Source organism: Oryctolagus cuniculus, chromosome 3, assembly GCF_051225735.1.
Source record: "Oryctolagus cuniculus isolate XC-2025 breed Fujian yellow rabbit chromosome 3, ASM5122573v1, whole genome shotgun sequence".
NCBI classification, from domain to species: Eukaryota; Metazoa; Chordata; class Mammalia; order Lagomorpha; family Leporidae; genus Oryctolagus; species Oryctolagus cuniculus.
The window spans coordinates 184,384,355-184,410,731 of record NC_142869.1 but is presented as its reverse complement, the minus strand read 5'-3'; the positions used below and the strand labels follow the sequence as shown (position 1 = coordinate 184,410,731).

Here is a 26,377-nt window from a genome sequence, read left to right as displayed (position 1 = left end):
TACAATGTGTCATGGTGAGCATCTCTTCTGGTCAGGTCTACTGAGAGTTCTGTGTGCTTCTTGTACTTGGATGTCTCTTTCTTTCTCCAAACCAGGGAAGTTTTCTGATATTATTTTTACAAAAAGGTCTTCTAATCCTTTCTCTCTCTACATGCCTTTAGGAACTCCTAGAACCTGTATGTTAGTTTTTTTGTTTGTTTGTTTGTTTTTATAATAGCCTATAGATTCCCAACAGTGTTTTTAGTTTTCTAATTTCCTCTTCTTCTCTTTGGTTTGACTGTATACTTTCCTGTGCTCTGTCTTCTAAGTCCGATATTCTTTCTTCTGCTTCACCGATTCTGTTTTTAAGGCTCTCCACTGCATTTGTTGTTTGTTCTATGGAATTCTTCATTTCATTTTGATTCCTCCTTAAGCTCTCAGTTTCATGGGAGAAATTTTCTTTCAAGTACTGCATGGATTTCAGTAGTTTGTACATTTGCTTTTGATTACTTCTATGTAATATCTCTCTCGCTCTCTCTTTTAAATCAGAAGGGATGTTTATTCTGCTCAGCTGAGTTCCTCTCCTCAGTGGAGACCAGTACCTGAGTGCTAGCCCCAGGGTATAATATTTGTCTGCCCTGTCCCAAGGAGCACACCATGGATCTGTGCAGTCCTCAGTGTAAGTTCAGATTCCCCAGCAATGTCTCTCACCAGGAACCAGGAACCCCCAAGCTTGTGGTGTCTCCCACTGAGACTGCTCAGAGTGAGTCCCAGCCTCACCGTGATTCCTTCCACACACCCTCAGTTCTTTCACAGTCCTGGTTCAGAAGCTTCACACCGTCCCAAGCTCCTAGCCGCCTGTTATTTCTCCCCACGAGTCAGGAGTTTGATTGCCAGGCACAGACACAAGCTGGCACAGCTGTTACATACGTCCAAAGTGGCGCCTGCTCTATTGGCTTGTTACAGGACACTGTTGTAAAGTGATCAGGGAGAGAGAAACACTTGCATCCCATCTTTTTTTTTCCTCCTCTAGTTTGGCTGGTACACTTTTCCCCCACTGGGCTCCAAGCAGGGTTCCCTCTAGACTCTTCTGCAGCTTTTTCACCAGTGTCTTGGGCTGCTGCAGTCTGGTCTCACCTCACTTTCCAGCGCTGGTGTGTAGGCTCTTGGCTGCTGGACTCCAAGCCATGGGTGCAGTGCCCACACCCTCCGTGCAGGTCTATTGTGTTCCTCTAATTTCAGTAGAGTTTCCTCTGCTGTTTTCTCCCTGACTCTTCCCTGAGACTGCACTATCTCCACTTTTTTTTTTTCTTTTGACAGGCAGAGTTAGTGAGAAAGAGAGAAAGAGAGAAAGGTCTTCCTTTTTCTGTTGGTTCAACCCCCAAGTGGCTGCCGCCATGGCCGGCGTGTAGCAGCCAGCGCGCTGCGCTGATCCGAAACCAGGAGCCAGGTGCTTCCTCCTGGTCTCTCATACGGGTGCAGGGTCCAAGCACTTGGGCCATCCTCCACTGCCCTCCCTGGCCACAGCAGAGAGCTGGACTGGAAGAGGGGCAACCGGGACAGAATCTGGTGCCCCAACTGGGACTAGAATCCGGTGTGCTGGCGCCGCAGGTGGAGGATTAGCCTAGTGAGCCGCAGTGCTGGCTATCTCCACTTTTTTTAAACTGTCTTCGTCTGGGCTAGAGCAATCAGCTCCCTCCCTACTCGGCCATCTTGGAACCACAATGACTTAATTCATACAGTACTTTGAGTAACTCACCCAGTGTTACATAACTAGCATAATGTGGGAAAATTCAGGTCTCAACCCCTTGTCAAAGATCCATAGGCATAACCACTAAAATTTACCACAAATTTAGGCATACTTTCCTCTTGGTCTTTTTTTTTTTTTTTTTTTTTAAGATTTTATTTATTTGACAGAGTTACAGACAGAGAGAGAGACAGAGAGGAAGGTCTTCCTTCCATTGGTTCACTCCCCAAATGGTTGCAATGGCTGGAGCTGAGCTAATCCGAAGCCAGGAGCCAGGAGCCAGGAGCTTCTTCCTGGTCTCCCATGTGGATGCAGGGGCCCAAGCACTTGGGCCATCCTCCACTGCACTCCCGGGCCACAGCAGAGAGCTGGACTGGAAGAGGGATATGGGATGCCGGCGCTGCAGGTGGAGGATTAACCTAGTGAGTCACAGCGCCAGCCCCTCCTCTTTGCTCTTGGTACACTTACACACATTCATTCTTTTTTTTTTTTTTTTTTTTTTGACAGGCAGAGTGGACAGTGAGAGAGAGAGACAGAAAGTTCTTCCTTTAGGCCGGCGCTGCGGCTCACTAGGCTAATCCTCCGCCTAGCGGCGCCGGCACACCAGGTTCTAGTCCCGGTCGGGGCGCCGGATTCTGTCCCGGTTGCCCCTCTTCCAGGCCAGCCCTCTGCTGTGGCCAGGGAGTGCAGTGGAGGATGGCCCAGGTGCTTGGGCCCTGCACCCCATGGGAGACCAGGAAAAGCACCTGGCTCCTGGCTCCTGCCATCGGATCAGCGCGCTGCGCCGGCCGCAGCGCGCCGGCCGCGGCGGCCATTGGAGGGTGAACCAACGGCAAAGGAAGACCTTTCTCTCTGTCTCTCTCTCTCACTGTCCACTCTGCCTGTCAAAAAAAAAAAAAAAAAAGAAAGTTCTTCCTTTGCCATTGGTTCACCCCCAATGACCGCTGCAGCCGCTTGCTCTGGCCGGCACACCACGCTGATCCAAAGCCAGGAGCCAGGTGCTTCTCCTGGTCTCCCATGGGGTGCAGGGCCCAAGCACTTGGGCCATCCTAAACTGCCTTCTGGGCCACAGCAGAGAGCTGGACTGCAAGAGGGGCAACTGGGACAGAATCTGGCACCCCGACCGGGACTAGAACCCCGTGTGCCAGCGCCGCAGGCGGAGGATTAGCCTAGTGAGCCGTGGCGCCGGCCTCGTTCATGTTTTTCTACATGTTCCCATCATCGTACTTTTTTTTTTCTTTTTTTTTTTTTTGACAGGCAGAGTGGACAGTGAGAGAGAGACAGAGAGAAAGGTCTTTCTTTTCTGTTGGTTCACCCTCCAAATGCCGCCGCGGCTGGTGCGCTGCGGCCAGCGCACCGCGCTGATCCGATGGCAGGAGCCAGGTGCTTCTCCTGGTCTCCCATGGGGTGCAGGGCCCAAGCACTTGGGCCATCCTCCACTGCACTCCCTGGCCACAGCAGAGAGCTGGCCTGGAAGAAGGACAACTGGGACAGAATCCGGCGCCCCAACCGGGACTAGAACCTGGTGTGCTGGCGCCGCAAGGCGGAGAATTAGCCTAGTGAGCCGCGACGCCGGCCTCCCATCATCATACTTATTACTTGATAGTTGCCTAATTATCTTCAGTCTAGACAAGCTCATTGAGAGTTGGCACAAGGGAAACACAAAATTGACACCAACTGTATGTTGATTGAATGAGAAATTAAAAGTATGCTGACAAATTAAGAAGAAACATGTTTAAAAAAGTAGGAGGGGAGCTGACGCTTTGGCATAGCGAGTGAGGGTGCCGCCTGCAGTGCCAGCATCCCATATGGGCACCGGTTCGAATCCCGGCTGTTCCATTTTCGATCCAGCTCTCTGCTATGGTCTGGGAAAGCAGTGTAGAAGATGGCCCAAGTCCTTGGGCCCTTGCACCCATGTGGGAGACCTGGAAGAAACTCCTGGCTTCAGATCGGCACAGCTCCGGCCATTGCAGCCAATTGGGGAATAAACCAGCAGATGGAAGACCTCTCTCTCACCCTCTCTCTCTCTGCCTCTCCTTCTCTCTCTATGTAACTCTGACTTGCAAGTAAAATGAATAAATTTTTTAAAAAATGAAAAGAAATAAGAGGTACAGAGAGGTCAATAAACACGAAAACAGAAAGGCCGTTAGATTTTATTACAGGATGTCCTATATTTTTTGCTGTGATTAGGATGGGGCTTGAAGCTAAGTTACAAGGAAAGAAGTGAGCGAATGATAACCTCGTTTGGGAATTCACATAAAACACACGGCAGAAGGGACGCCATCAGATGATGAGGACACAGAAGCGTCACTGTGGGATGCTGCTCCAAGGGAGGAGACAGCTGCTGCTTTGAGACCACGGAGTTGAGAGCAGCCAGCGTTATGGTGCCGCAGGGTACGCCACTGCCTGCAGTGCTGGCCTCCCATGGAGGTACCAGCTCAAGCCCTGGCTGCTCCCTTCTGAGGTGGTTCCCCACTAATGCACCTGGGGAAGCCATGGAAGATAACCCAAGAGCTTGGGTCCTTGCACCCACTGGGAGACCTCTGTGGAGTTCCAGGCTCTCAGCTTTGGGCTGACCCAGCCCTGGCTGTTGCTTTGTAGCAAGTGTTGAAATCAAGAAGTGTGAACTCCCCCCCACCTTTTTTTTAGGATTCTTTTAGCTGTCCTGGTCCCTTGCAGCTCAATATGAATTTTAGAATCAACTTGTCAATTTTTACAGATGACTCAGATGGGATTCTAATAGGGTTTATGTTGAATCTATCAATCAATTTCAAGAGTATTGCTCTCTTAATATTAAGTATTCCAATCAATGAACATGGAATAGTTTTCCGTTTCTTTAGGTGTTGTTTCATTTATTTTCACAATGTTTTGTAGTTTTCAGGGGGTAAGTTTTGCACTTCTTTTATTATTAAATTTACTACTAATTATTTTTTCTTATTGATACTATTGTAAATGTAATTGATTAATTTCATGTTTAATTGTTTATTGTGAGTGGATAGAAATAGTGTGGATTTTTGTATAATGATCTTGTTTCCTGAAACCTTGCTGAATTCTTTGGCTTTCCCGTGGCACGTTGGTATTTGGTATTTCACATGTATATGATTATCTGTGTAATCGTGTCACCTGTGAATAGGGAGCGTTCTCCTGCTGCTGCTGCAGTCCACGTGCCTCTTCCTTTGTTCGTGCCTAGCTGCTCTGGCCAGACGTTCCGGCACAGTGTTGAGCATGGCAGTGAGAGCAGACATGTTGGGGTTTTCATTGGGTTGAATTGAATCCATAGATGAATTTTGGGTTAATTGACATCTTTTTTGGGGGGATAATTGACTTCTTTACATTAAATTTTTTTTTAAAGATTTATTTATTTGAAAGGCAGAGTTACACAGAGAAAGGAGACCAGAGAGAGAGAGAGGTCTTCCATCTGCTGGTTCACTCCCCAATTAGCCACAACAATCGGAGCTGCACTGATCCAAAGCCAGGACTTGGAGCATCTTCTACTGCTTTCCCAGGCCATAGAGAGAGCTGGATCGAAATGGACCAGCTGGGTCTTGAACCGGCACCCATATGGGATGCCAGCGCTTCAGGCCAGGGCTTTAACCTGCTGCGCCACAGCACTGACCCTACATTAAGTCTCTAGAACCGTGAATATGATATATTTCTCCGTTTATATCTTTAATTTCTTTCAGTCTGTTTTTTTTTCTTTCTTTTTTTGTATTGGTCTTACATGTTTTGTTAGATTTGTTTCTAGGAACTTGATATTTTGCATACTATTGTAAGTGGTATTTTTATTAACTTTCAATTTTTTACTGTTTATAGCTCTATATAGAACTATGGTAATTTTTTTTATTTGAAAGCAGTCACCTTACATGAATAATCATAAGGGCTGCTGTTACGGTACAGCAGCAGATCATGCCATTGCTTGCAAAAACAGCTCCCCTATTGGGGTACCAGTTCAAGTCTCAGCTGCTCCGCTTCTGATCCAACTCCCTAGTGAAGTGCAAGCGAAGGCAGTGGAATATGGCACAAGTGCTTGGGCTCCTGCTGCTCATGTGTGAGACCTGAACGGACTTCCTGGCTCGTGACTTCAGCCTGGCCTAGACCTGGCTCTTGTGGCCATTTGGGGACTAAACCAGTGGATGGAAGACTTCTCCCTTTTCTGTCTCCCTCTCTCTTTGACTAAATAAATCTTTTTTTATTTTTTAATTTTTTTAAGTTTATTTATTTGAAAGAGTTATAGAGAGGTAGAGACAGAGAGAGAGGTCTTCCATCCGCTGGTTCACTCCCTAGATGGCTGCAACGGCCGGAGCTGCACCGATCCGAAGCCTGGAGCCAGGAGCCAGGAGCCAGGAGCTTCTTCTGGGTCTCCCATGTGGGTGCAGGGGCCCAAGGACTTGGGGCATCTTCTGATTTCCCAGGGCATAGCAGAGAGCTGGATTGTAAGAGGAGCAGCCGGGACTAGAACTGGCATGCATATGGGATGCTGTTGCTTCAGGCCAGGGCTTTAACCCGCTGTACCACAGCACCGACCCCCCTATTTTTAATTTTTTAAAGATTTTATTTATTTATTTGAGAGACATAGTGTTAGACAGAGAGAGGGAGAGGCATAGAGAGTGATCTTCCATCTCTTGGTTCATTCCCCAAATGGCTGCAATGGTTGGAGCTAGGCCAATCCAGAGCCAGGAGTCAGGAGCTTCTTCTGGGTCTCCCGTGCGGGTGCAGGGGCCCAAGGACTTGGGGCATCTTCTGATTTCCCAGGGCATTAGCTGTGGAGCTGGATCAGAAGTGGAGCAGCCAGGACTCAAACTGGCGCCCACTTGAGATGCTGGCGCCACAGGCGTAGGCTTAGCCCATTATGCCACAGTGCCTGCCCTATAAATCTTTTTTTAAAAAATATATACATCTTTTAAACATCACTATGATTGATTAGTTCTTTATTCTAATAAGCCTGTTGATTTTGTTTTCTCTGCTGCTAGAATCTCTACTTTTACAAAATGTGCAGCCCTTCTCTTCATCCTGCCTTGTTGATTAGATCAGTTGAAGGGCCACAGGAGATTGTTTACTTTTTTGAAGTGTTTCTCAGCACGATAGTTCTCATTCATCAGATTTTTCCATGCAGATAATACTGCATTTACTGAGCGATGAAGAAATCTGCGTACTGATTTTATGCTTGTTAAGTTCTTGCCAACCTCTGCTTCTAGATCACTCACTGACTTCGGGTTTGGATGCTCCCATCCAGTATGTGATTTCTCAGCCCTCACTGTGTGCTGCCCAGCATCAGGTATTTCGTTGTTCCGACACAAAGTGCGCTGACACTGACGTTGCCTCTCAGTTGGCTGTTGTGAATATTGCTCAGTGAACCGGGGAGGGCAGATGTCTTCAAATCCTGGCTTCACTTCCTTTGGATGTATATATGCCTCCTAGTGAGGTTGCTGGGGCACGTGGCAGTTCTGCTTTTAGCTTTTTGAGGAAACTCCAAGCTGTTTTCCATAATGGCTATGCTAATTAACATTCACATCAGCAGTGCAGAGTCCCTTTTCTGCATATAATTGCCAGTGCTTGTTATAGGTGCCTTTTTGATAGCTGCCATTCTAAACAGTGTGAGATGATACCTCATTGTGGCTTTAACTTGAATTTCCTTGATATTGAGCATTTTTTTATATACCTGTTAATCATTGGTGTGTCTTCTTTTGAGAAATCTTAACTCTAATAATTTGTCTGTAAATTCCTTTAGATTTTACATAGATGCAGTCATAGCACCATTTTATTTCTTCCTTTCCAGTTCTTCGAATTTTACCCCTTCTCTTGTCTCACTGCACTATCTAGCTTATCTGAAACAGTGTTGCAAATTTGGAAAATCCTTTTGTGTTTTTTGTTTCAAAGAAAGAGCTTTTGCTATTTTATCATTGAACGTAGTATTTAATATAGATGTGTAAAGGTGCCCTTTAGCAGATTAAGGAAATTTTCTTTTAGTATTGGTTTGGTGAACAGTTTTATAATGATCAGATGTGAATTATAACACCCTGCATTCCACATTGATTGAGATGATCGTGTCATTTCTCCCTTACGTGTTGTCGTAACAAGTTGCACTGAAATACATTCTGCTGGTAAATCAGCCCTCCACTAGAGGAAACCCGGATGGTGGATGGTCATAATTAGGTTGCCTTAGAGTCATAGAGTCATGAGGGTCAAATGAAGTAGCATGTGAAATTCTTTGTAAAGTTTAAAGCATTCTGTAAATATGTGATACAAATCTGAGTTTCATAAGCATTTCCTTTTTAAATTTCAGGCAGAACTCAGAAGCTTGATGGACAATGCTTCTTCATCCTTTGAATTTGCCAAAGAACTCATCAGGCACAATCTGGTGAATAAGCTTCCTATCTTTTTGTGTGTGTGTGTGTGTGTGTTTTTTTTTTTTGGTAAAGATTTATTTATTTATTTGAAAGAGTTACACAGAGAGAGGAGAGACACAGAGAGATAGAGAGAGAGGTCTTGCAACGCTGGTTCACTCCGCAGTTGGCTGTATTGGCTGGAGCTGCGCCGATCTGAAGCCAGAGCCAGGAGCTTCTTCCGGGTCTTCCCATGCTAGTGCAGGGGCCCAAGGTTTTGGGCCATCTTCTACTGCTTTCCCAGGCCACAGCAGAGAGCTGGATCATAAGTGGAGCAGCCGGGACTCGAACCAGTGCCCATATGGGATGCAGGCAGCAGCATTACCTGCTACGCCGCAGTGCCGGCCCCAAGCTTCCTGTTTTGACTAACTTTACTCCTACTCTTGTTTTGGTACATCACAGCAGCTGGAAAGAAGAGTATTACTTCACTCCAAGGGGACATCTTATTGCTCTGGAGGAGAGCAAAGAGTTTAACATATCAGTATCTTTCCTCAAGGAAAGCCTGACTGGGAGGAAAGGAATGTGTATCCCATTTCGGGAGAAGGGCAAGGCAGTGTAGATACAGGTGTTGAGTGTTTTGGGAAAGACAGAACATATCCTGATGGATTAGCATAACCAGGGAAGACTTTCTGTTCTTTGAGGAAGGGCTAAGGTACAGAGGTTTCAAGTCTAGTCAGGGACGTCGCACTAGGTTAAGGATTGTATGTGGGAAAGGTTGTGAGCAGATGTGATCTTACTGGAACCATGAGTCTGCACTGGGAAATACCGCAAAGTTAAGTTGGAGAGGATGTAGACTAAAGACTGGATTATGATGGGCATGGCTTCTTAAAAAGTCTAAGCTCAGAGTCTTCGATTTTTATTGACCACTTTGGACACACTCAAGACCACTTGGCACATTTTCTGGTATTGCTGAGTCTCCAGTTCCTCATCTGAAGATGGTGATAGTACCCACACCTGTCCTTCTGATGACTCTACTCCTCCCTAGCATGAATTCTAGTACCCACACCTGTTCCTCTGATGTCTTTACTCCTCCTAGCATGAATCCTAGCACCCACACCTGTCCTTCTGATGTCTCTACTCCTCCTAGCATGAATCCTAGTACCCACACCTGTCCTTCTGATGTCTCTACTCCTCCTAGCATGAATTCTAGTACCCACACCTGTCCTTCTGATGTCTCTACTCCTCCTAGCATGAATTCTAGTACCCACACCTGTCCTTCTGATGTCTCTACTCCTCCTAGCATGAATCCTAGTACCCACACCTGTCCTTCTGATGTCTCTACTCTCCCTAGCATGAATCCTAGTACCCACACCTGTCCTTCTGATGTCTCTACTCCTCCCTAGCATGAATCCTAGTACCCACACCTGTCCTTCTGATGTCTCTACTCCTCCCTAGCATGAATCCTAGTACCCACACCTGTCCTTCTGATGTCTCTACTCCTCTCTAGCATGAATCCTAGTACCCACACCTGTCCTTCTGATGTCTCTACTCCTCCCTAGCATGAATCATAGTACCCACACCTGTCCTTCTGATGTCTCTACTCCTCCCTAGCATGAATCCTAGTACCCACACCTGTCCTTCTGATGTCTCTACTCCTCCTAGCATGAATCCTAGTCCCCACACCTGTCCTTCTGATGTCTCTACTCCTCCTAGCATGAATCCTAGTCCCCACACCTGTCCTTCTGATGTCTCTACTCCTCCTAGCATGAATCCTAGTACCCACACCTGTCCTTCTGATGTCTCTACTCCTCCCTAGCATGAATTCTAGTACCCACACCTGTCCTTCTGATGTCTCTACTCCTCCTAGCATGAATCCTAGTACCCACACCTGTCCTTCTGATGTCTCTACTCCTCCTAGCATGAATCCTAGTCCCCACACCTGTCCTTCTGATGTCTCTACTCCTCCTAGCATGAATCCTAGTACCCACACCTGTCCTTCTGATGTCTCTACTCCTCCCTAGCATGAATTCTAGTACCCACACCTGTCCTTCTGATGTCTCTACTCCTCCTAGCATGAATCCTAGTCCCCACACCTGTCCTTCTGATGTCTCTACTCCTCCTAGCATGAATCCTAGTCCCCACACCTGTCCTTCTGATGTCTCTACTCCTCCTAGCATGAATCCTAGTCCCCACACCTGTCCTTCTGATGTCTCTACTCCTCCTAGCATGAATCCTAGTCCCCACACCTGTCCTTCTGATGTCTCTACTCCTCCTAGCATGAATCCTAGTACCCACACCTGTCCTTCTGATGTCTCTACTCCTCCTAGCATGAATCCTAGTACCCACACCTGTCCTTCTGATGTCTCTACTCCTCCCTAGCATGAATTCTAGTACCCACACCTGTCCTTCTGATGTCTCTGCTCCTCCCTAGCATGAATTCTAGTACCCACACCTGTCCTTCTGATGTCTCTACTCCTCCCTAGCATGAATTCTAGTACCCACACCTGTCCTTCTGATGTCTCTACTCCTCCTAGCATGAATCCTAGTACCCACACCTGTCCTTCTGATGTCTCTACTCCTCCTAGCATGAATCCTAGTACCCACACCTGTCCTTCTGATGTCTCTACTCCTCCCTAGCATGAATCATAGTACCCACACCTGTCCTTCTGATGTCTCTACTCCTCCCTAGCATGAATCCTAGTACCCACACCTGTCCTTCTGATGTCTCTACTCCTCCTAGCATGAATCCTAGTACCCACACCTGTCCTTCTGATGTCTCTACTCCTCCTAGCATGAATCCTAGTCCCCACACCTGTCCTTCTGATGTCTCTACTCCTCCTAGCATGAATCCTAGTCCCCACACCTGTCCTTCTGATGTCTCTACTCCTCCTAGCATGAATCCTAGTACCCACACCTGTCCTTCTGATGTCTCTACTCCTCCCTAGCATGAATTCTAGTACCCACACCTGTCCTTCTGATGTCTCTACTCCTCCTAGCATGAATCCTAGTACCCACACCTGTCCTTCTGATGTCTCTACTCCTCCTAGCATGAATCCTAGTCCCCACACCTGTCCTTCTGATGTCTCTACTCTCCCTAGCATGAATCCTAGTACCCACACCTGTCCTTCTGATGTCTCTACTCCTCCCTAGCATGAATTCTAGTACCCACACCTGTCCTTCTGATGTCTCTACTCCTCCTAGCATGAATCCTAGTCCCCACACCTGTCCTTCTGATGTCTCTACTCCTCCTAGCATGAATCCTAGTCCCCACACCTGTCCTTCTGATGTCTCTACTCCTCCTAGCATGAATCCTAGTCCCCACACCTGTCCTTCTGATGTCTCTACTCCTCCTAGCATGAATCCTAGTCCCCACACCTGTCCTTCTGATGTCTCTACTCCTCCTAGCATGAATCCTAGTACCCACACCTGTCCTTCTGATGTCTCTACTCCTCCTAGCATGAATCCTAGTACCCACACCTGTCCTTCTGATGTCTCTACTCCTCCCTAGCATGAATTCTAGTACCCACACCTGTCCTTCTGATGTCTCTGCTCCTCCCTAGCATGAATTCTAGTACCCACACCTGTCCTTCTGATGTCTCTACTCCTCCCTAGCATGAATTCTAGTACCCACACCTGTCCTTCTGATGTCTCTACTCCTCCTAGCATGAATCCTAGTACCCACACCTGTCCTTCTGATGTCTCTACTCCTCCTAGCATGAATCCTAGTACCCACACCTGTCCTTCTGATGTCTCTACTCCTCCCTAGCATGAATTCTAGTACCCACACCTGTCCTTCTGATGTCTCTACTCCTCCCTAGCATGAATCCTAGTACCCACACCTGTCCTTCTGATGTCTCTACTCCTCCTAGCATGAATCCTAGTACCCACACCTGTCCTTCTGATGTCTCTACTCCTCCTAGCATGAATCCTAGTACCCACACCTGTCCTTCTGATGTCTCTACTCCTCCTAGCATGAATCCTAGTACCCACACCTGTCCTTCTGATGTCTCTACTCCTCCTAGCATGAATCCTAGTCCCCACACCTGTCCTTCTGATGTCTCTACTCCTCCCTAGCATGAATCCTAGTACCCACACCTGTCCTTCTGATGTCTCTACTCCTCCTAGCATGAATCCTAGTACCCACACCTGTCCTTCTGATGTCTCTACTCCTCCTAGCATGAATCCTAGTCCCCACACCTGTCCTTCTGATGTCTCTACTCCTCCTAGCATGAATCCTAGTCCCCACACCTGTCCTTCTGATGTCTCTACTCCTCCTAGCATGAATCCTAGTACCCACACCTGTCCTTCTGATGTCTCTACTCCTCCCTAGCATGAATTCTAGTACCCACACCTGTCCTTCTGATGTCTCTACTCCTCCTAGCATGAATCCTAGTACCCACACCTGTCCTTCTGATGTCTCTACTCCTCCTAGCATGAATCCTAGTCCCCACACCTGTCCTTCTGATGTCTCTACTCCTCCTAGCATGAATCCTAGTACCCACACCTGTCCTTCTGATGTCTCTACTCCTCCCTAGCATGAATTCTAGTACCCACACCTGTCCTTCTGATGTCTCTACTCCTCCTAGCATGAATCCTAGTACCCACACCTGTCCTTCTGATGTCTCTACTCCTCCTAGCATGAATCCTAGTCCCCACACCTGTCCTTCTGATGTCTCTACTCCTCCTAGCATGAATCCTAGTCCCCACACCTGTCCTTCTGATGTCTCTACTCCTCCTAGCATGAATCCTAGTACCCACACCTGTCCTTCTGATGTCTCTACTCCTCCTAGCATGAATCCTAGTACCCACACCTGTCCTTCTGATGTCTCTACTCCTCCTAGCATGAATCCTAGTACCCACACCTGTCCTTCTGATGTCTCTACTCCTCCCTAGCATGAATTCTAGTACCCACACCTGTCCTTCTGATGTCTCTGCTCCTCCCTAGCATGAATCCTAGTACCCACACCTGTCCTTCTGATGTCTCTACTCCTCCCTAGCATGAATTCTAGTACCCACACCTGTCCTTCTGATGTCTCTACTCCTCCTAGCATGAATCCTAGTACCCACACCTGTCCTTCTGATGTCTCTACTCCTCCTAGCATGAATCCTAGTACCCACACCTGTCCTTCTGATGTCTCTACTCCTCCCTAGCATGAATTCTAGTACCCACACCTGTCCTTCTGATGTCTCTACTCCTCCCTAGCATGAATCCTAGTACCCACACCTGTCCTTCTGATGTCTCTACTCCTCCTAGCATGAATCCTAGTACCCACACCTGTCCTTCTGATGTCTCTACTCCTCCTAGCATGAATCCTAGTACCCACACCTGTCCTTCTGATGTCTCTACTCCTCCTAGCATGAATCCTAGTACCCACACCTGTCCTTCTGATGTCTCTACTCCTCCTAGCATGAATCCTAGTACCCACACCTGTCCTTCTGATGTCTCTACTCCTCCTAGCATGAATCCTAGTACCCACACCTGTCCTTCTGATGTCTCTACTCCTCCTAGCATGAATCCTAGTACCCACACCTGTCCTTCTGATGTCTCTACTCCTCCTAGCATGAATCCTAGTACCCACACCTGTCCTTCTGATGTCTCTACTCCTCCTAGCATGAATTCTAGTACCCACACCTGTCCTTCTGATGTCTCTACTCCTCCCTAGCATGAATTCTAGTACCCACACCTGTCCTTCTGATGTCTCTACTCCTCCCTAGCATGAATCCTAGTACCCACACCTGTCCTTCTGATGTCTCTACTCCTCCCTAGCATGAATTCTAGTACCCACACCTGTCCTTCTGATGTCTCTGCTCCTCCTAGCATGAATTCTCCTAGTACCCACACCTGTCCTTCTGATGTCTCTACTCCTCCTAGCATGAATCCTAGTACCCACACCTGTCCTTCTGATGTCTCTACTCCTCCTAGCATGAATCCTAGTACCCACACCTGTCCTTCTGATGTCTCTACTCCTCCCTAGCATGAATTCTAGTACCCACACCTGTCCTTCTGATGTCTCTACTCCTCCCTAGCATGAATCCTAGTACCCACACCTGTCCTTCTGATGTCTCTACTCCTCCTAGCATGAATCCTAGTACCCACACCTGTCCTTCTGATGTCTCTACTCCTCCCTAGCATGAATCCTAGTACCCACACCTGTCCTTCTGATGTCTCTACTCCTCCTAGCATGAATCCTAGTACCCACACCTGTCCTTCTGATGTCTCTACTCCTCCTAGCATGAATCCTAGTCCCCACACCTGTCCTTCTGATGTCTCTACTCCTCCCTAGCATGAATTCTAGTACCCACACCTGTCCTTCTGATGTCTCTACTCCTCCCTAGCATGAATCCTAGTACCCACACTTGTTCCTTCGGATGTCTCTACTCCTCCCTAGCATGAATTCTAGTCCCCAGGCTGAAAATACAGCCGTCGCAGACTTCTCCTTTCCCTAATATGTACTCAGTCGCTAAAATCGAATGCTGCTTTCTTGACCCTGTCTTATGTTTGTATTCTGTTCTTCCCTCCCTCATGTCTCCATCTCAGGCTTTTAGTTGGATAGCTTTTTTTTTTTTTTTTTTTTTGCACAGGCAGAGTGGACAGTGAGAGAGAGAGAGAGAGAAAGGTCTTCCTTTGCTGTTGGTTCACCCTACAATGGCCACCACGGCTGGTGCACTGTGGCCGGCGCACCGCGCTTATCCGATGGCAGGAGCCAGGTGCTTCTCCTGGTCTCCCATGGGGTGCAGGGCCCAAGCACCTGGGCCATCCTCCACTGCACTCCCTGGCCACAGCAGAGAGCTGGCCTGGAAGAGGGGCAGCCGGGACAGAATCCGGCGCCCCGACCGGGACTAGAACCCGGTGTGCTGGCGCCGCAAAGCGGAGGATTAGCCTAGTGAGCCGCGGCGCCGGCCTGGATAGTTTCCTTTTAAGTGCTCCTGTCTATAATCTCTTCTGTTCTTGGGTACTTTATATTTAAATCAGCTTACTTTTGGGAAGAAGTATCCATTAGAGAGAGTAGTCTGGAATCTAATCTGGAGAGAGATCAGGATTTGAGTATAGAGTTATGAGTTATAAACATCTTGACAATTAAATATAGGGGATTTTCAGTTGCTGGAATCCTAACAGTTAACTATGGAAGAAAGAGTTAGAAACAAAAAATTTGGTTCCAAAAGGACATCTGGGGATGGGCATTTGATGCAGTGGCTGAAATGCCATTTAGGAACCTACATCCTGTACTGGACTCGCTAGGCATGAGCCCAGGCTCCACCTCCAGTTCTGGCTTCCTGCTAGTCTGCATTCTGGGAGGCAGTACTTGATGGCTCAAGTGCTTAAGTCCCTGCCACCTTCCTGGGAGACCCAGACTGAGTTACTGGCTCCCGACTTCAGACCCAGCCCGCCCTGGCTACCACCTTCCTGGGAGACCCAGACGGAGTTACTGGCTCCCGACTTCAGACCCAGCCCGCCCTGGCTACCACCTTCCTGGGAGACCCAGACGGAGTTACTGGCTCCCGACTTCAGACCCAGCCCGCCCTGGCTACCACCTTCCTGGGAGACCCAGACGGAGTTACTGGCTCCCGACTTCAGACCCAGCCCGCCCTGGCTACCACCTTCCTGGGAGACCCAGACTGAGTTACTGGCTCCCGACTTCGGACCCAGCCCGCCCTGGCTACCACCTTCCTGGGAGACCCAGACGGAGTTACTGGCTCCCGACTTCAGACCCAGCCCGCCCTGGCTACCACCTTCCTGGGAGACCCAGACTGAGTTACTGGCTCCCGACTTCGGACCCAGCCCGCCCTGGCTACCACCTTCCTGGGAGACCCAGACTGAGTTACTGGCTCCCGACTTCAGACCCAGCCCGCCCTGGCTACCACCTTCCTGGGAGACCCAGACTGAGTTACTGGCTCCCGACTTCAGACCCAGCCCGCCCTGGCTACCACCTTCCTGGGAGACCCAGACTGAGTTACTGGCTCCCGACTTCGGACCCAGCCCGCCCTGGCTACCACCTTCCTGGGAGACCCAGACGGAGTTACTGGCTCCCGACTTCGGACCCAGCCCGCCCTGGCTACCACCTTCCTGGGAGACCCAGACTGAGTTACTGGCTCCCGACTTCGGACCCAGCCCGCCCTGGCTACCACCTTCCTGGGAGACCCAGACTGAGTTACTGGCTCCCGACTTCGGACCCAGCCCGCCCTGGCTACCACCTTCCTGGGAGACCCAGACTGAGTTACTGGCTCCCGACTTCGGACCCAGCCCGCCCTGGCTACCACCTTCCTGGGAGACCCAGACTGAGTTACTGGCTCCCGACTTCGGACCCAGCCCGCCCTGGCTACCACCTTCCTGGGAGACCCAGACGGAGTTACTGGCTCCCGACTTCAGACCCAGCCCGCCCTGGCTACCACCTTCCTGGGAGACCCAGACGGAGTTACTGGCTCCCGACTTCAGACCCAGCCCGCCCTGGCTATTGCAGGCATTTGGGGAGTGAACTTGTGGGTGGCAGATCTCTGTCTCTTTCTGCTTTGTAGCTTTTTAAAAGTGCATCTGTACCTAAGGGACTAGAAGAGAATCTCAATTGACCCAAGAAAGGGCAGACCAGGCGCACCTGGACAATGTGACATCACTTACAACTGCGCATTGTAATCGTCTGGCAGGCTTCTGAAACTAACGATGATGTATGGACCCCACCCCAGGTGTTATCTAATAGTTGGTTTAGGGCCCAGCTGCCAATAGTTTTAATAGCCTCCCAGGTGAATGTAAAATACAGCCACAGTAAGGAGCCACTGTATGTATATATGACTGGAAAGGACATGGATGATAAAGAGATTGTCCTTGGAGAGTGAGATTAAAGCAATGAGAATATGGAAATTTTTCATTTGTAATCTTGTAGTTAAGGGTTTCTTTTCCAGTGAATATGAATTATGAATTACTTTTTTTAAAAGATTTATTTATTTACTTGAAAGAGTTACACAGAGAGAGAAGGAGAGGCAGAGAGGCAGAGAGAGAGAGAGAGAGAGAGAGAGAGAGAGGTCTTCATCTGCTGGTTCACTCCACAATTGGCCGCAATGGCCAGAGCTGTGCCAATCTGAAGTCAGGAGCCAGGAGCTTCTTCTGGGTCTCCCACATGGGTTCAGGGGCCCTAGGACTTGGGCCGTCTTCTACTGCTTTCCTAGGCCCAGCAGAGAGCTGGATGGGAAGTGGAGCAGCCGGGACACCAGAGCCCATATGGGATGCCAGCACTGCAGGCACAGCTTTATCCATTACACCACAGCACCTGCCCTGAATTACTTTTGTAACTTTTTAAAAATCCTTAAAAATATTGAGGCAATATAAACGATGTTAAGAATGTCAACTTCTGAAGTCAGTTTTCAGATTAAAGTGAAGCTGTGCCGTGTGCTAACTGTAACTGAGTAGCTCAGCATGGCTGAGTCCTAGTGTTGTATGTACAAGAAACTCAAGTCTCATGTTGTTTTTTAAAAAGATTTATGTATTTGATTAAAATTTATATTTATTAAATGAAAGTTTTCTATTAAAAATAATAAAAATGTAAGTATTTGAAAGGCAAAGATACAGAGAGAGAAGGAGAATCAGAGAGAGAGAGAGAGAGAGAGAGAGATCTTCCATCTGCTGGTTCACTCTCCAAATGGTGGCAACAGCCAGGCTGTGCCAGGCTGAAGCCAGGAGCCAGGAGCTTCTCCCAGGTCTCCCACGTGGGTGCAGGGGCCCAAGCACTTGGGCCATCTTCCACTGCTTTCCTAGACACATTAGCAGGGAGCTGGATTGGAAGCAGCGCAGCTGGAACTCAAACCAGTGCTCCTGGCAGATGCTGGCATTGCAAGCAACAGCTTAACCTGCTGTACCGCAGTGCTGCCCTCTACTTACTATAATTTAGATAATATCTTTACTTCAACGAGACCAAGTTCCTATGTACACGAGAGCCTTTCAAACACTGAATGCCAACTGATTGAGTGACAGTTCTGAGGACCTGAGAGTGAACAGTAAGTGAATATGGAGCTTATACTGTGGTGTGTGTAAGATAGGAACAAAGACATGTGTGATGAGATGAAGTGACAGGAGCTGTGGCTAAAAATAACTGGTATGGGGCAGAGAGTGTTAGCACAGGGAGGCTTTAGGGTGAAAGGAAGATACGTGAGGGTCAAGCCGAGGGGAGGGCAGAGCAGAGGGAAGATCAGGAGTGTAGCGGTTTGTTAAGCAATCGTAAATCCAGCCAGCAGTCCAAGTTGTCAGCACGGTAGCTGATTGCAGGGCTGATTTCGTTTTGGATGTCATGGACTCGGTGGTCGGTGACAGCCCCTCTAACATGTCCTTCAGGAAGTGTAGCCACGCTTACTGCCATGGTGACACAGTTTCTCTGCTGCTAGGTTGTGTTCCGAGGAGGTGAAGGGGCTTTGCAGGTTCTACCTCCCCTGGTTGATGTGATTCCTGAAGCGAGGCTAAATTTAGTGATTTATTACCTTCGTCAAGGTAAGAAAAATTTGTCTTGGTCTTAGTTATAATGAGATATTTCAGAGTGTTTCATTTCCAATTGGACTACTGTTTTAACTTTTAAAATTCATAATACTTCCCAGAATTTTTGCCACAGATTCATAGGACAAAAAGGCATGTATTGGTGCATTCTCATTGTGCCTTTCTCTTCATTCTCTCTCCTGCTATGCTTCCTGCCCTCCTCCCCCTGTTCTGTTCCTCTATTCCTCTCACTGTTCTGTCTGGCTCGCTCTTCATTCTGGTTTGATTTCTCCCTCCCCTTCTCCTGTAGTTTTCTTTCTGTAGTTTCCTCTGTGTATAACACAGATCCACATTTTCTTACCTTGTTTTATTGTTAACTTTTTTATTTGCTCTGATTAGCTGCCATTTTCTTTGTACCCTGGGCATTTATGAGAAGTGCTGTGTTGCAAAGAAATTGTGATATTTGTTACGCCTTATATTCCTAAACTAGTCTTTTAAAAATATGTTTATTTTATTTATTTGGAAGACAGAGTTACAGAGAGAGGTAGAGCCAGAGAGAGAGAAAGGTCTTCCATCAGCTGGTTCACTCCCCAAATCACCACAATGGCCAGAGCTGAGCTGATCTGAAGCCAGGAGCCAGGAACTTCTTCCTGGTCTCTCACCTGGATGCAGGGACCCAAGAACATGGGCCATCCTCCACTGCCCTCCCAGGCACATTAGCAGGGAGCTGGTTCAGAAGTGGGCAGCCAAGACTACAAACCAGCACCATGTGGGGTGCTGCGGCCACGGTGCTGGCCCTTGAAGTAGTCTGCTAACAGTTAAGAGTGCAGAGTAGCAGCTGCCATACATTGATGTATGGATTGATACATTGATCCATCCATGGTAGCATTTTGTCATGGATTTCAGACTAGCAGCCTGGGCCTTTTCAGACACACAGTAATTCAACCAGGTAGCATTTTCCTCATCAAGGTGCATGTGTTTATTAAAATAAGAATATGAACTTGCAGTCTTCTCTATTCAATATAGAAGCAAAAAAAATAGACTTTTGAGCAAGAATTAAAAAAATAGCATGTTTATTTTACACATTAGTTTTATAATGAAAAATTCTAAGCATAAGCAAAGAGTAGAATTTAATGAACACCCAAATACTCATTCCGGGCTTAACAGTTTTTAAGATATTGCCAGCATTTTTTATCTGCAACACCCCTTTTCATTCTTGAAATGCTTTGAAAGCAAATTTCAGTCTTTGTCATTTCCCTCATATACTAAAAAAAAATCTGATTAAAACATGGTCATTAAAAAAAAAAAAAAAAAACCACTGGTCATTTTCCTTATTTAATTGGCATATAGCACCCAGTTCGTATTCTTAGTTTGAAGATTTTTTTAGATATTTGCTGGCTTGATATTATTTTCCTAAGGATATTTGGTTATCTTTAGAGTACCTACTCACTCGGAACTTGATGGAGAGCTAGAACACAAATGAAGCAGATCATATTTCTCATGAATATTTGAATACTGAAGGAGCTTCTCAGAAACCAAGAGGAGTTTTCTGGAATGCAAACTAGTGTGACTGCTTACTTCTCTCTTACATTTCAGATGACGTACAGGAAGCTTACAACTTAATTAGGGATCTGGAACCTACCACTCCTCAGGTAATTGAGAATCTTTTTGTCATTAAAGAAAAGCTGATTTTTCATTAAAATATTTTATTGACAATAATTATACATATATATGGGGTACAGTATGAGATTTATTTTTTCCCTTCTACTATTAGGAGCACTTAAAAACTTTACTTTAAGATTTAACAATATTAGGGTGTAGCAGGTTAGGCTGCTTCCTGCAGCACTGGCATCCCGTATGGTCTCCAGTTCGAGTCCTGGCTGCTCCACTTCCAATCTGTCTCCCTGCTAATGTGCTGGGAAAGCAGTGGAAGATGGCCCTAGTGCTTGGGCCACTGTATGCATGTGGAAGACACAGCAGCAGCTCCTGGCTCCTGGCTTCAGTCTGGCCCACTCCAGATATTGCAGCCATCTGGGGAGTGAGCCGACAGATGGAAGCTGTCTTTCTCTCTGTTTCTCCCCCCTTCTCTGTAATTTGCCTTTCAAATAAAATAAATAAATCTTATAAAAATATTTAACAATTTTTTACCATTTTGCCATATTCACTTCATTTATGGATATTATATACATATATGTATACACTTTTTTTCTTGAAAACAGGAACATTAATATCACATAATGTGGAATTTATTACAGTGATCATAAAATGGGGAAAGAAAGGTATATCATCATGTAGTTGGTATAATTCAGAATAGACACTATTTATAACTACCTAGATGTGGGGAGCAACCGAGACTAGACTAAATTACTGCAACTAAGACTAATTCTATGCATCTGATCTCCCACCATATGGTGGTGAGAAGGAGTAAACAACTTCTACACAGCTGCCTCACCAAATTCGACTGATAAGCTGCAGGAGCTGATCCTGCTCCTGATTGGAGGAGAGCAGCGTGCTTGGCGTGTGGGTAGCAGAGTTGGGATTGGTGGAAGAGGACTATAAAGGAGGAGAGAGACAGCATGCACCAGGAACACCTGAGGAACATCTGAGCAGCCCCTGAGAGAGCTAGATACCAAATAATATGACATCCACACAATTTTTATGCTGTTTCTCTCTATATATATTAACTACTACATATGAGAGAAAACGTGTGATATTTGTCTTTTTCTGTCTGACTTATTTCGTTTAGCATAATGATTTCTGATTCCATCCATTTTGTTGCAAATGTCAGGATTTCATTCTTTTTTGTTAGCAATATTCTGTCATATAGATAAATATGTTCTTGCATTGTCTGGTTTTGGATTTAAGGTAATACTGGCCTCATAGAATGAGTTTGGGAAGGTTTCCTTCCTTTCAATTGTTTGGAATAGTTTGAAAAAAATTAGTCTCAATTCTTCCTTGAAAGTTTGGTAGAAGCTCCCTGCTATAGTCTGGAAAAGCAGTAGAAGATGGCCCACGGCGCTGTGGTGGAGCAGGTTAACACCCTGGCTTGAAGCACCGACATCCCATATGGGTGCCGGTTCTAGTCCCGGCTGCTCCTCTTCTGATCCAGCTCTGTGCTATGGCCTGGGAAGGCAGTGGAGGATGGCCCAAGTCCTTGGGCCCCTGCACCCACGTGAGAGACCTGGAGGATACTCCTGGCTCCTGCCTTCGGATCAGCACAGCTCTGGCTTGTTACAGCTTATTGGAGAGTGAACCAGCGGATGGAAGACCTCCCTCTCTCTCTCCCTCTGTGTGTGTGTGTGTGTGTGTGTGTGTGTATAACTCTGACTTTCAAATAAATAAATAAATCTTAAAAAAAAAAAAAAAAACACACAAAGAAGAAGATGGCCCAAGCACTTGGGCCCCTATACCCATGTGGGAGACCTGGAAGAAGCTCCTGGCTTCAGATTGGCCCAGCTCCAGCCGTTGTGGCCAACTGGGGAGTGAACCAGCAAATGGAAGACCTTTCTTTCTTTCTCTCCCTCTCTCTCTCTGGAACTCTGCCTTGTAAATAAATAAATCTTAAAAAAAAAAAAAAAAAAAAAAAAGGTTTAGTAGAATTCAGTAAATTCAGAATTTAGTGAATTTCAGTGAAATTCAGTAGAATTTTCTAATTGAATTCTCCCATGACCCGCTGCTCATTAAGGAGTGGTTGTTCAGTCTCCATGTATTTATGTAATTTCTGTAAATTTTTTGTTGTTAATTTCCATCTTCATTCCACTGTGGTCAGAAAAGATAATATGATTTCAGTGTTTTTAATTGCTTGTGACTTGCTTTGTGGCCTAGTATATTGTTTATCCTAGAGAATGTTCCATGCCCTAATGAATAGAATGTGTACTCTGTAGCTATGGGATAGTGTTTTGTAGACGTCTGCTAGGCCCACTTGGTCTGTGGTGTAGCTGGTTCTGTTGTTTCTTTTCTTGATCTGTCCACTGATGGAAAGAGGGATGTTAAACTCCCCAGAGTGGTAGTGTTGGAGCTGGTTTCTCTCTTCAGATCTATTCACTTTGTTTTAGAGGACTAGGTTCCCTAGCATTGGACATTAGACATTTAAAGTAGTCATATCTTGTTGAATTCTTCCCTTGATCATTACATAATGACCTTCTTTTTATGTTAAAATTTATTTGAAAGGCAGAGTGACAGAGACAGAGAGAGGGAGAGACTACTGAGAAGAGAGCTCTTCCATTTGCTGGTTCACTCCTCAAATGACTGTAATGGCCAAGGCTGGGCCAGGCCAAAGCCAGGAAATCAGAACTCCTTGCAGGTCTCCCACATGAGTAGCAGGGGCCCAAGTACTTGGGCCATCCTCCACTGCTTTCCCAGGCTCATTAGGAGGGAGCTGGATCAGAAACAGTGCCTCCAGGACTCAGCTCAGCGCTCTGATAGGTGATGCCCGCTCTGCAGGCAGCAGCTTAACCTGCTGCACTGCAGTGCCAGCCTCTTCTTTGTCTCTTTGAACAGTTTTTGCCTTAAAGTTTATTTTGTCTGATAGAGCCTTAGCTACTCCTACTTGCTTTTTAAATCCTTTCACTTTCAGCCTGTGTATATCTTTATTGGTGAAGTGTGTTTCTTGAGGCAGCATATAGTTGAGTCTTGTTTTTTTATCCGTTCAGATAGTCTGTATCTTTTTTGTTAACGTTGGACATAGTTTCCTTTTTTTTTTTTTTTTTAAGATTTGTTTATTTACTTGAAAGGCAGAGTTATGGAGAGGCAGAGGCAGAGAGAAAAAGAGAGGTCTTCCATCCGATGAGAATGGAAGGTTCACTCCTCAAATGGCTGCAACGACTGGAGCTGGGCCAGTCTGGAGCCAGGAGCCAGGAGCTTCTTTCAGGTCTCCCAAGCACTTGGGCCATCTTCTGCTGCTTTTCCAGGCCATAGCAGAGAGCTGGGTCAGAAGTGGTGTAGGCAGAACTCAAACTGCCACCCATATGGGATGCTGGCACTGCAGGCGGTAGCTTTACTCACTATACCACAGCGGGGCCACCTAGTCTGTATTTTTAATCACAGACTTTAGTCTATTTATATTCAAGGTTATTATTTATAACTAATGACCCTGCCAGTTTTCCATAAAAATTCTTATTGTATCTTTTAATATCCTTTGTTCTTTTACTAGTGGGTTTCCTATATTCTTTTATGATATGAATTGCCTTTCTCCATTTCTGTATGTAGTATATCCTCAAGTAAGGCTGACCACTGTGGTGATGAATTCTTTCAGTGTTTGCTTGTCTTGAAGCTCTTTGTTTACCTTCATTTATAAATAAGAGCTTCACTGGGTGAAGTCTCCTGGGTTGGCAGGTTTTTTTTTTTTTAGAACTTGACTACATCCATCTATTCTCTTCTGAACTACAAGGGCTTATATTGAGAAATTTACCGTTAATCTAATGTGAGTTCATTCAAAAATGACCTGCTGCTTTTCCATTGCGAATTTTAGCCTTCTCTTTATGTTTTACTTCTAAAAATTTGATTATAATATGTTGTGTCAGGTCTTTTCTGATGGTGTGTATTTGGGGTTATATGAGTTTCCTATATTTGGATATCTATGTCTTTCTCCAAATTAGGGAAGTATTCTGCTATTGTCTCACTAGATAGGTTTCCTACACTATTTTTTTCCATTCCTTCAGGAATTCACAGCACTTGTATATTGGGGCGTTTGATGATGTCCCAGATACCCCAGGCACTGTTTCATCTTTCATCATCATCATTTTTTTTTGTCTGACAGATTTTTCAAAATACCTGTTTCCTAGATCAGATATTCTTTGTTCTGCCTGATCGAGTCTCTTGTTAAGGATTTCCAGTGTATTTTTAATTTGATTTATTGAGTTCTTTTTTTCGAAGATTTCTGTCCAGTTCTTTTTCTATATTTCTATCTCTTTGCTAACTTTCTCATTCATGTTATGTACTGATTTCCTAATTTTCATTTAACTATTTGTATCCTCTTGTCTTTTTAAATTAACGATACAATCATTCTTTCGAATTCTTTCTCAGGCATTTTGTCAATCGTGTGAGTTTTAGGATTTTAGGGTTCGAGGAAGAAGATGAGGAGACAGCCGGTTAAAAGCAGAGATAGGACACCGTGATGGGGGAAAGTAAAGTTAGAGTCTGCCTGGACAGCTGGCAGGGGTCTGAGGGAGACCCACCTACCAGGTGGTGGGCGGCAGTCCATTTATGCTGTTTGTTGGGAAGAAGCCGTGTGGACACCAGGAGACCCAAGTCCACTGCGGCAGGTTGGTTTGAACAGGCAGAAGAGCCCCTATTTACAATGTATGACGTTTGGATACCAGTTTGCTATGCCAGGGCAAGTGGGAAGGTTTAAAAGCCAGACTCTTACCCATAGAGGACCTGGTGACATCCTCAGGGTCGTTCTTAGCTGGGACTTAGTTGACCAGGTTTGAAGTTAACTGTTTGTGTCCCAGTGGCCTAGCAAGTCCTAACAAATCTGCCTTTCTTCACAGTCTGATATTAATGCATTACTATGTTCTTTTTTTTAAGATTTATTTTTTTTTTATCTGAACGAGTTAGAGACAGAGAAATCTCTTCCATTCACTGATTCACTCCCCAAATGGCCACAACAGCCATGGCTGGGCCAGGCCCAAGCCAGGAGCCTGGAATTTCATCTGGGTCATGGCCGGGGCCCAAACACTTGGGCCATCTTCCACTGCTTTTCCTAGGCTGGATGGTAAGTAGAGCAGCTGGGACATATACCAGTGCCCACATGGGACGCCAGCTTTACCTGCTGTACCACCTCCCTGGTTCACTCCCAGATGCTGCAACAGCCGGAGCTTAGCTGATCCGAAGCCAGGAGCCAGGAGCTTCCTCTGGGTCTCCCATGTGGGTGCAGGGGCCCAAGGACTTGGGCCATCCTCCACTGCTTTCCCAGGCCACAGCAGAGAGCTGGATTGAAGTGGAGCAGCCGGGAATTGAACCAGTGCCCATATGGGATGCCAGCACTGCAAGCAGCAGCTTTACCCGCTACACTGCAGCGCTAGCCCCTCCTGTGTTTCCGTGTTGATTTTTGTACATCTTGGAGATCAGTTGTTTCTTTCACTTTTAAAGGATGATTTTTGTTGATTTAAGGCTTTTTCCTCACAACGTGCCTCCGGGTATTGGTTTGGTTGACTGCTTTAGCTTTAGTTGCATGGATTTTGTAGTATAGTCTCTCTGTACCTTTACTTGCTGTAGTTGGTAGTTGCTGTCGCTCAGTGTGGTTACTGGTACCCCTGTTATGCCTGTCCCCAGCCATCTCCCTGGAGAGGGACTGGGATGAAAATCTCAGGTGTTGGCAGCAGGCCCTGCTGGTGCTGTGGGAGCCTCTGGCACATAGACTCCCAACCAGTGTCCAAGTTAGGTGCTGAGTTGTGAGATCAGTCTGGTTCCCGGAGCCAGTGATCTTAGGACTCCTAGCCACTGCCTAGCTCCGGAGCTCCAATAGTGAAACTAATGCTGTGAAGGAGCCTCGTCCCACGGAGGCTGTCTGAGAGGTTGCTGGATCTGGTAGAGTGACTTCGGTGCTGTGAAAGCAGAACAAGCAGTCTTGGACCACTCTCATGAGCTGCTTGCTGGGCTGGGTGGGTGGCAAGAACCTCAGGCACAAGCAACAAGTGAGTGGCAGACTCTCTCTGGCAGCTTCTTGGGGAGAGGCTGGAGCCCTGAGTCCCACGTTGCCCCAGGCAGAGCACAGAAACTCTGGGCCAGAGACCCCAGCGAGCAGGAGCGATGTGCTATGTTAGGTGGGTCGTGGAAAGCCCAGGCTGGGTCCCAGAGAGTGAGGTGTTGCTGGAGTAAGTGAGGCACAGAAGGCATCAGCCAGGACTCCCAGGGCGTGTACTGGGTGCGGCG

The 26,377-nt window shown here is 46.7% G+C and overlaps 1 protein-coding gene across 11 annotated transcripts in view; it reads left to right on the top strand.

Annotated features, from left to right (window-relative positions):
- The window catches only part of IFT56 (intraflagellar transport 56), an 83,641-nt gene that overhangs the window by 33,618 nt on the left and 23,646 nt on the right, over positions 1-26,377 (top strand). For all 11 annotated transcript variants that reach the window (XR_016231846.1, XM_089329686.1, XM_017338039.4 and 8 more), the window contains exons 8-10: positions 8,010-8,084; positions 18,418-18,520; positions 20,099-20,154. Coding sequence is in view for 10 of the 11 variants with exons in the window: in XM_089329686.1 (XP_089185812.1) it covers positions 8,010-8,084; positions 18,418-18,520; positions 20,099-20,154 (234 nt within the window). In the remaining variant the exon portion in view is untranslated. The remainder of the gene's footprint in view (positions 1-8,009; positions 8,085-18,417; positions 18,521-20,098; positions 20,155-26,377) is intronic.